The sequence below is a fragment of the Mya arenaria genome, chromosome 12 (genome assembly GCF_026914265.1).
Source record: "Mya arenaria isolate MELC-2E11 chromosome 12, ASM2691426v1".
Classification (NCBI taxonomy): domain Eukaryota; kingdom Metazoa; phylum Mollusca; class Bivalvia; order Myida; family Myidae; genus Mya; species Mya arenaria.
Genome location: NC_069133.1, coordinates 10,455,912 through 10,467,361, shown reverse-complemented (window position 1 = coordinate 10,467,361; position 11,450 = coordinate 10,455,912). Strand labels below are relative to the sequence as shown.

The following is an 11,450-nucleotide window of genomic DNA, read 5'->3' as shown; positions in this document are numbered from 1 at the left end:
TTGGAAATTCATATGAAAACATGAGCACAGTGAATCATTGTCAATAGGTCGACAGTGCATGTAAAATGTCAACTACACACCAAAACATGCCTGTGTGTCTGATTGATATTCAGTGTAAACAGTAAGTTATCTTGGGGCGATATTTAACGCCTATAATCCATTTAGTCAAATCAATTTGGCAAAAACCTAAAAGACTAGTCACTTAAACGAAATAGCTTTCAGCCTTTCACCACAAGACTAACTAGCCAGTTAGATATCTAAAGGTTAAGTAGATAAAAATATTGGTGTTTCATCAAGTCAACATTTTTATGAAACCAAATATAAATTGAATACATGGCCATCAACCATATAGCAGTTTTTACAAAATTAAACAACATGAGTGCAATTAGTACAAGTCAGCTCGCCAGACACTGGTTTTAAGATTGTCAGCTTGTGCAAAATCATTCTTTTTATAGCCCACGTTAATAAGTTGCCTTATGCCCGACAAGTTAACCATGCAGCACAGCTTATTCCCACACCCACCTGTGTCATGTGTCTCTTCCTCGTTGTTTGCTGCCGAGTCACCTCGCAGCATCTCGAGAAAGTTGATCTTTTTGTGTCGTGTTGCCCTTTGTGATCGCACCTCCGGGGTCGCGCCTAGCCGAGGGGCTGCTGGGAACCCTGGGTGAGCAACACTTCCGTTGGCAGTCTTTGGTGACTCAAGGAGGCTGTAGAGGTATAAGGAAGGTTACTTGTATTTTTGACATTGAGCAAAACTTTTGAGCTTTTCAAAGAATACTTGTACATAATGTAATGATTTACGAGTGTGTTCATTCCTAATGTTTGAAATGTATCATTTTTTTAAGGGGCACAATATGGGTTGATGTTTGATCTCTGTACAAATCACATGCATTTTTTTGTTTGATCATTGAAGCCAAATATGCTAAGCGTATTCATGCATTAAACATTAATTACTTTTCTTGGCATTAACCTATAATTTGCCACTTTAAAATACATTTATAGGTACACTTTAGTGTAACAAAGTTCTGATGGGAGTGACTTACACTATATAATTTATAATGTTGTAATAATTTGTTTCATATAATGTGATTATGCATGGTGTAATATACTTTCTTCTATTGACTGTTTTCCCTGTAAAATTGTATCCATTTTTCCCTGCACCATTCATATTTTCTCCAAATTTGTTTTAGACGAAGTTTCCATTTATAAATGAATAAAAAAGAGATGTATTTCTTGAAAAACCCATATAGATCTTTAGGAACCCAGCTAGCAACAAATCAAATCATGTTTATTTGCTATTATATATCAGATATTTCGGCATGATTTTGAATTTTCTCAAAGTCATATTTTTAAATATGTTTAAACTGTTAAGATATTTGTTCTATATATAGATACAAATGAATTCATGAACGTGCAGTTCAAAATTGTTTTCATTTCATGGGGAAAAGTAATATAAAAACTCATACGGGGTATTCTCTTACAACCATGAGTAAGGTCAGTCATTCACATATCATGCGAGTCCTGAAATAGGCTCGATTTAAATCCATTCACCTGTTTCAACAATACCATGATAAAGCAGGTAAACATTGAAATTTAACATGAATACTTTAATAGGACCGTTTTCTTAACATTTCTGAACATGGTCTGTAGGATTAAGAAGGATAATTAGCTATTTAAGTATAAAGCTAAATTGGATAACCGGATAACTGGGTCGGTATTCATGAAAAATATTAAGTCATTTCTTAACTTTAGTCGATTTAAAAAAAGTGTTCAGTCAAATAAAAAGAAAATTATTAGTGATTTAACATAAAAGTATATATATTCAATAAAATCAATGAAAATAAAGTAATTGAGATATTATCAAGTAACTTACTAAGTATATCAAATGATCAGGAGGATACTTAAATTAGGAAAGTGACTTAAATACAAAATGACTTCAGATGTTTTATGAAAACTGGCCAAGCCAGAACCCAATTCCAATCAAGTTGGTATTAAAGGCTTAGAATTTATCAAATACATTCTGCCCATAAAGTTTACAGGTGATGTTACAGGTGTCCAGAGCACAAGGTTTAACTTTATGGTAAACTAAGATAACTTATTGAGTTGAGCTACAGTTACTGGCCATAAGTGTCTTACATTAACATCAATTCTTGGGGGTACTTTCCCCCTGATCTTCAAACATATATTTGTAATAAGAGTTCCAAGGTGAAATTAATTGTACTTGAAGCTAGTGAAAAGCAAAAGAATGCCTTTGAATTTTTCTTGGTTACAAAAAGATGAGCCCAGAGCCAATGAAATCTTGTTAGCTGAAAGGATTGGATGATCAATACACTGATTGATCAAATATTGCTAAATGCCAAAACATCAGAGCACTAACAACCAGCCTAGATGATCAATTCAAGGAGGACTAATCATATAACATTGTTAATCTCTATGGTTCCAAGTTTCTTTCAACAGCCTGTTACAATTATACAGTTGTCAAAAATAGCAAAAGCCCTGCACTACCCATGGTTGAAATATCACAAGACAATGAACGGTTTGAACCCACAGTAGTTTGATTGGAATGACCTCCTGCTTTGGTGCCATATGACCTGTATATTTTTAGAGACATTTAACACCAAATATTTATTTTTTCTTCACTCCTTCCAATGATGTAGCATAACATAACTATGAATTACTGCAGTTAAATAATGTCAGAAAATCTTTTAAGGCCTAAATAGCTGAATGTAAAACAAATTTCTGATTTGGGCAAACATAGATGTGTATGAAACACATTTTTTACAGGTCATATGACGCCTAAGTAGGAGTCAATTCCCATCAAACTACTGTGAACAAGCCCTGCACTAGTAAATAGTTTTTCAAGCTTGCTCAAATTCTGTATTTCATATGGCAGGGCTTGTGAGTTTTTATTACAAACAATTTGTGCTACTGGTTGAGAAGCAGTTTCCGACGGAAAGCAGTTTCCGACAAATCGCTTTTTCGCGTACCTTCCTTAGATCTTCATAAAGAATGTACTGCAATTCAGCTATATGGTAACTAGGCAATCAAAAGTTGAAATTCTTACCGAGACACGTAAGAAACTTTTATTATTATTTAATGTTTAATGTTTATTTTTCATTTTGTACACAAACTTGCACGTGGGGGATCTGCACGCGCAGCGTATTGCGCATGCGTGTGAACCTAATTTGCATATCTATGAATAGCTACAAGGTTTTCCTTAATTGACTTATACAAACGATGATCATTGTGTACATATTTGTGAACACTGGTGTCATGCTTGTTTCGCATCCACATTCACTTAAATGTATACAAACACAAGTTTCCATCAGAAATGAATAAAAAAATCATTGATATTCAGTCTCTGCCTGATTTCGAGTATGAATTGAATGTCGTAAATTTTAAGGTTTAAATTTTTTGTAAATGCTGAAAAATTAAATAACATTTCTCTTATTATAGTCTTATATTTAGTTTATTAAATAAACGGATAATACAAACACACAACAGGCGCCTCAAATATGCCCCGCATTCAAATTGTCGGAAACTGCTTCTCATCACAAGCTAATCAGAACAACGTAAGTACCCACTTTGCGCCCCTATTAGATACACTATATGTGACGTCACACATGTTAGAAATATATCGACAATAGCAACTTGAGCTGTAGTTATATAAAATGTGAACACTTTCAGTAGATATTTAAACACGTATAAATAATTCAATAAAAACGTTTAAAAACTGTCGGAAACTGCTTCTCAACCAGTATAATTCATCCAAATTACTAATTTTTATATATAATTCATCCAAATTACTAATTTTTATGACTGAAATGATGCAAAAATATTCATGAATGTCCGGTTCATATCAAATTCACTAAATGCAGACTCACATGATATTATTGGCAAATGATAACTGATCATTTCGAAACCAGAACTTCCTGATCAACTGAAACATGGAAATGAATAAACTAGATTTCATTCAAATGCATGAGGAAGATTCGGGATTTTTCTCTGACAAAGTTCATAAGGACTTTCCTAAATAGTTGATTATTACATTGCAAAGAAAGGCAAAATAATGAATTCCAACTAAAGCAACAAAACTAAACCTAGAATCAATACCCTTCACAGTATTATAGCACAAATTATCCCTTCCTACAGAAAACTGACAAGTGACAATTGCAGCAATTCACATCTCAAACCATAAATGGTCAATCCTAACAAAGGGTGTCTCCTAAATAGTCAACGTATAAATGTTCATATTATATTTCTCTTCCTAACGTTGTGTCTTTCATGTGCATTTGTGATCTAAATTCAGCCCCATTCCCTGCCTTAAAATCTAAATATTATTCTCCATTTTTTATCAAAATGTAATTGTCCTGTTTATGAATTTCTTAATTAAAATTGAACAAATTAATTATAGCCAGAAATATGCAATTTTCATTTCTGTTACAATTAATTTCATTTAAGACTTGAGCAGTTAAAGTATTTATGCAAAATTCCCCTTTTCTGACAAAGTGACCCAGCCTGCCCCATTCCCCTTGACCTGCTAGACACCCCTGTCCTTTAAATTATATACAGCAAGAGAAATTCAAATTCTTCAATTAACTTAAAATTAAATTTAAAACAAGAGCTGTCAAAATTAAAACTGAACTTCAGTCTAATCACATTCATTGTACCAATAATATAACATGTGAGGATTTCTTTTGAAACAAATACTCAGTTGGCGAGGTTATCAAAAGCATGGTGTGAGGTTATCAACAGAATGGTGCAGGTATCAACAAATTACTGCGTGTATCAACCAATTGGCAATGGTATTAACAGTTCTCAACATGAAAAAGGTGAAGCAGAGTTTCTTCAGAACCAAGACCTCCTCCTTTCTTTTTACCCAGTATTTAATGTGCCTGGTTCTGGGAATGACTGATGTAGCCTGAATGAATCAGCCTTTATTGCCAATATTGAATATGCCCAGCTTGCCCCAGAATCTGCCATCATTTTCAGAATGAACCAAGTCAATGGCAAACTATGTTTCAAAGTTATAAAATAACATTGAAAGGAATTAAAATTCCCACATTCTATAATGTTATGTGTTTTTGTGCCTGTGATATAAGCTAGCCTTTAAAGCTCCATCAATGCACTTTAAAAATTCAATACATTAAGAACCAATCATTGGTCTATCATTCATATTTATGAGGAAAATTGTTCCAGGAAGCTTTGACATGCAGCAAAAGAAGCCTTATATTCCAAGGTGAAATCTCGTCAAGTCTGTGTTTTCTATGTATGGCATTAGAAAGAGTCTGAGATGTCTACCACAAGATAATGAAGCATAACAAAACTTAATGAATGCATTGTGCTATAAAAGCAGAAGACAATGTGAAGTAAAATTTAAGGTAATGCAGAAAATAATATCAAATAGCTACGCTTTCAATTGACCCTTGAACATGGGCGTTGACGACACTTGAATTTAAGAAATCCTGCATTTTGACAATTGAACATTCATTACTAAGTGTCAACATAACATTAAACATTAAATCATCATTTTAGAATTAATCCATGGACATTTGAATTTGGCTATTTGACAGTCATTTTGGCACTTCAGATTTTCACTTTCATGCTAATGAAACCCCTGAAATAGGTCTCCAATCTAAAAATGTTTTACAAATTTGAAATATGAAAAAAAAATGTAAAAAGTAAAAAGCTGCCATCTGTCATCAGCTATGTTAAAGCATTCGCAACAAACAATGTCACAAGTTTCTTTTTCCCTTTGCCTTGAAGTATTGTTTGTTTAATTGGTCATTAAGTCCCGAATTCAGCCCAGGACAAAGGGAAACTGTAAGTCTAATGGCTCGCATGTACACGAGAATGACCTCATGGGGAAATTGCATCCATTGGCACAGCGAAAACCTGACACATAGACAGAAAATTAGGTTCTGCTATTAATGCATTCTCCCTTTGGTATTATTAAAACTTGACATTTGGATCCTTGTTGTACATTATACAACTTAAAATGCAAAGGATAAGTTATAGAATGCGTGAGTTCATGATGAGCTTTTTATGACAGGCAAAGTTAAAGTTTCTAGTTTAAAAAACGCTGCCAGGCTAAAATGAACGCACAATACAGTGTTTTTGTGGAAAATAATAAATAATTCAAGAAACTGATGGCTGAATTTAGAGCAGAAATTAACAAAAAATCACATTCAACTACACTCATTCACTCCAACCTTTTGCAGTATTGTGTAAATGAAAGGCCCTAGGGATATTCATAAACAAATACCAAAATTCCCATGCAAGAAAAGTATATCCAATAAATTCACTGGAAGTCAAAGACCTGTAGAATAATTTATTTGTCCTTCCAGTAATCAGTTTTTACCTTGACCATCCAAGAGATCTTGTATATATTATAAGACAAAAGCTAGGAAGACCATACTGCCTCAAGAATCAAGACTTAAGACAAAGAAAAACAATGTTGTGGTTCTGGTTACTAAATGTAGCTGCAAAAAACAGGTGAGGTAGCTCCTGAAAACTTTTTTATTTTGGAAAACTGTTTTAATGTAATTATTACGTTTTAAAACAATTTTCATACAATTTTTATTTTGGAAAATATTTGGGTCAGGCCTCTAACAATAGAGTTATTTATGTAACTGAAACCAGAACATTAGTTTTGCAATGCCTAAATTGAATGCACATATTAAATTCTAAATGACTCAGAGTAGCATGTTTCTGAGATCAATTCTGAAGACAAGCCATGAATGCACAGTCACAGGCCATGGAGGGATTGGAGTATATTGTTTCTCTGTGCACATTTACAAAACAATTACCTATTCCAGTGTCATATTTGTATAGGTCTTTAAGACTCCAATAAACAAAATGTACATCTAAGAAAAACTGTCAGATGTTATACTAGTAAATATTCTTCTCCAATATTTTCATTGAAAAAACAAAGCCAGTTATATTTTTGCCAGATGCTAGTTATCAAACCTAGGCCATCTGGAAGTACCCTGGGAAAAAAAACCTAGGTATTTTTCCAATAATTTTGGGCATAAGGTAACTTACAACTCTTATTCAAAATCACAACTTTCTTTAGATACGTAAAAACAAGCCCACAAGCCAAGCAATGGTTCTCACTTAAATTCAAGATTTTATATAACAGGGCTTGTTCTACAAGACTTAATAATTCCATTTCACCCAAACTATCATAAAACCAAAACCATGTAAATTAGATGTACAGTACTAGATATTGTGTTTATGTTTTTCTAATTGTAGTAAAAATCTTACTAAAATTTCAAGAAAAAAGTCAATAGCTAAGTGAAACAGTTCTTCATCAATTAATTATCAATCATATGACCAGTATGTACAGAAAAAGGGACACACAAGAACAACACAGAAAAATATCATTTATAGTCTAGACAGACAGCTGAGAGCAATGAATTGCCAATGTCCTTGGGTTGGTTTCATCATGAACAGTGTGTGAAAAGGTCAGCGATGGAGTGAAGAGTTCAAGTAAAGATTAAAGTTCATAATTTATGAACTATAGGATAGTGAAACAATCCATGTACAGTATAGTGTACATGTAGCTCTTTATTCAGAGACACGTGTCTTTAGATCTTAAGTTCAAGTTCATGCTATAATTGGGCTCAACATTTTAATCAAACATGTATACAACTGTATGTATGCATAAAGATATAGATCATGACGACTCATGGCGAGTCTTAGTCAGCAAACCCCTCAAAGGTAAAAATGCTTTCCAGGGCTTGCTGTAATTCTGGATTTTATAAAGCAAGGTTTAAATATTTGTTGCCAAACATCAGCGTCAGAATTTGGGCTTGATCATACAAAAGTCAAATTCAATGACTGTTTCATGTATGCAGATTTTCTCCAAATTTAATCTAAAACTGTGTGACACAACTGATCCTTCCTTTGTTAATGCAAATAATATACACTGCTCTTTAAATATTCATGAATGAAAAACTATTGAGATTTTATCAACATATATTGCACATTAGTGCTGTGACAGTTATGAATTTCAAACTGTTCAAACCTGTCTGTGCCACTGGTGTCCTTGTGTTCATGTATCTCACGAGGGTCATCCTTCTTGTCCACAGGCTTTTGGGCTTTCATGGCCGCCCGTCTCGCAAGGGCAATACGGCGGAGCTGCTCACGCCGGTGGTCGATTATTGACTTGTGATCGCTTGGATGTGATGACTTAGGTTGCGGGTTCACATAATATCCAATTAGTTCTTTAGCATTTTCCTGAGATATTATCAAGGTACTTTTAGAGTTTATTGCTCTTCCATACTGCACAATAAAGTACCTCTGCATTTCTGAACAATTTTCCACTCTTATTCCCATTAGCTGGCAACGTTTCTTAAGGATACCTGTGTCTTTTGCTGGCAATATTTGTTTGTGAATGTCTACCAACCTCACAAAAGGCTGGTTCTTAATCATTATAGCGGGCAGATCATTCCAGAACATGCTCATAGTCACAATCCATGGTGCCTGATAGTCTATCAGGGAGTTAGAAGCTTGGAAATCTATTGAAGTGGTAGCCTGAGGAAGAGTTAAGGGGCCCACAGAAGAACCCGCAGAGACCGGGGGAACACTTGTATCGGTAAACAGGTCCGATTTATACCCATCTAGCTTAAAGTCATTGCCAAGAATGTCCAGTTGTGACAGAGAGATGTCTGAGGTCAAAGACGGAGTTGACTGGGTCATCGTCAGGTCAGGAACAACAGTTGTAGCAGCACTTCCAACACCTGATGGGAACAAGCTCTTTTCTGATACAGATACTGAGTCTGCCAACGCAGGGAGGGATGATTCTTGTGAAATGCTACCAGAGTCAGTGTTACTGGGTGTTGGTGGCAGTGAATTAAAATTAGCTGAGGAACTATCTGAGTTTAGTGTTTTTTGGTCATTCTCTTGATTTGAGGTCAAAAATGTGTTGCTTTCTAAATTTTCACAAACATTTTCTTTTTCTGTAGATTGTGGTATTGAGCCACCAGGCGATGGAGGGGCAGTGTTTTCATTTTTAACCTCTTCTACTTGCTCAGTCTCCTTTCCATGTGCATCAACTTCCATTGATTCTTTCTCCAACCCTAAAAAAAACAGCGACTTATAAGGACAAAATATAACGACGGATATGAAAAATATATCTAGACTCTTTTTATGAACGCATAATATATCAAGGTTCTTCATGAACGCACTTGACTACAGTATTTATAATGAGAAGTGTCCCCTTTCAGTAACAATAGTACCACCAATAAATAGTATGGTATGCGGTTTTTATTGTGAGCTTGATCATTCACCATCAGTGCTCCAGCCAGGATTTGAAAAGTGCAGGGTGCCATGTCAGAAGGGCACTTTTAATGTGCATTAAATTAGCCTAATGGGGCACTTTTAATGGCACTGATAATGGGGCACTTGCAAGAGTCAATGTACAATGTTTATTGTGTATGTGTTGTAACTACTTTCAATAATAATAGTTTGTTATGAACACCTTAGCTGCTATCTTTACTTTAGTGTCAATTATGTAAAATAAATGTGTTATTTTATACTTATTTTGAAAATTAACTCTGTCAAACAAAAAGGCAGCAGAGTGGCCCACCGCGCTATTTAGGCCTAGCTGGAGCACTGGCCATAATTCTCAATTTCTATAAAAAGTTCTACCAAGACCAGGCCATTTTTTTCTGATTTTAAATGCAAAAAAGTTGGGTAGCAAAGTCAAGTTTTTATTTTTATGTCAAGCTGAATGTCATTTTCAACATTTGAACAGTCACTGTTTCGTCGGGGAAAGTATCATTTAACACTAGACACATATAATCATTTACCAGCCTAGCTAGTTCAAGAAACTACTAAAAATGTTAAAATTCGGGCAGAAAAACATTGTGAATTTGACAGAAAAGGTTACAAATTGTGCTGTGTAGTAAAATTAGGTTTCAACTTACGAATATGTTAAGTTTATAACAACTTATAATGATATCATAATTTTAATCAAAACAAAAGAAATATTTGATTAGGCCTTAAAAAAAAAATACATTTGGTTCGGGTTACCCGACCCTACCTACGGAATAGGCGCCGACCCTACCGTTTTTATAGTAAGTTTGAAAAAAAATTTAAAAATTAAAAAAAAAAAAAAAAAAAAAAAAAAAAATCTCGTTTTTTTTTTAAATTGCTTTTTAATATTAAGTTTAAACCTTAAATGCTTATACAGAAGATAGCTTTAACACCATTCTCCAATGATGAAAATTATTTTCTTATATAAAACCTAATAAAAAATAAAAATAAAAAGCCTACCTACCCTACCTATTTTTTTTAAGGATGTAACCCTAACCAAACAATTATTTTTTTTAGGCCTTATCTATAAGCATTTATTTCTATATAGGCAAAAGGGTGCTACCAAAGGAGGCATCGCCCTTCCATTACTCTACAGCTAAATGTACTGTTAATAAGTTCTCAATACAGGCAATGCCAGTTATATTTATGATACATGCGAGATACATGTATATGTGGTTTTATCTCGAAACAGGAAGGACTCAAAAATGTTAAGGGCTATGTACAGCTATCAAACATTTGGAAATGTAAGGTTAATCTCCCCAACATGTTATTTTTTATTAGATGATCAAATTCTAGAAACATAAGGTTTGTGTCAAAAGGCCACTCTTAATTTTAAACTAACCATTATACTACTGAAATTAAAATTCTATACACTTCGCTTTTGTACGAAAAAAGTATTTGATTATTCATAAGATTGAAATGTGTGCCTATACATACTTGGAGGTCAAATAATAGCTGTGGGCTGATATTAGATAATTATAGTAAAAAGATCAATTTTCAAAAGGCCAACTGCATTCTTACTTAATAGACTGTGGCTACAAACTCAGATATTAAGTCCATCAATCTTTAATACAGAACCTGATATTAGGAACTGTTTTTTTCTCTTATATTTTTGTCCTTAATGAAATGAATGCATCATGACTGGTGTATCACTGACATCTATCAAATAATTGATCTTGCACTATTTATTAACTTCCATAAAGTTACATGTATGTACTTTAGTGTTGAAACTAATTTTAAGTTGGTTGGTTTAAATCTTGTTAAAGACTTGACTGTTTTTATTATTCATTTATGAAAGAAAGTTTAATCTTTTTTCCTCTCAGAGCACTTGTGACTGGTAATACAACCTATTTCAAACTTCCACAGCTTGCAGATAAATCAATATTGCATTATGGCATATGGGGTATAGCTTGGGGAATTGGAAGTTTCCTCATATAAATTACTTTGGTTTAACAATATAAAGTATTGGAAATTTTTCCTAATGCTATTCAATACAAACATAACAACATGGTATTCTAAAATTACAGTATGACTTGCATACAAACTAACTTTAAACAATGCTATATACAGTGTATAAACAAATTAAAACTCCATATGGATTTAAATTTCATCAATCAATTACAATGTAT

At 33.6% G+C, this 11,450-nt stretch overlaps 1 protein-coding gene across 3 annotated transcripts in view; it reads right to left on the bottom strand.

Annotated features, from left to right (window-relative positions):
- LOC128211069 (uncharacterized) overlaps positions 1 to 11,450 on the bottom strand; it is a 30,589-nt gene that overhangs the window by 4,814 nt on the left and 14,325 nt on the right. For all 3 annotated transcript variants that reach the window (XM_052915469.1, XM_052915471.1, XM_052915470.1), the window contains 2 exons: positions 8,030 to 9,083; positions 523 to 707 (listed from right to left, as the gene is read on the bottom strand). In XM_052915469.1, coding sequence (XP_052771429.1) covers positions 523 to 707; positions 8,030 to 9,083 — 1,239 coding nt within the window. The remainder of the gene's footprint in view (positions 1 to 522; positions 708 to 8,029; positions 9,084 to 11,450) is intronic.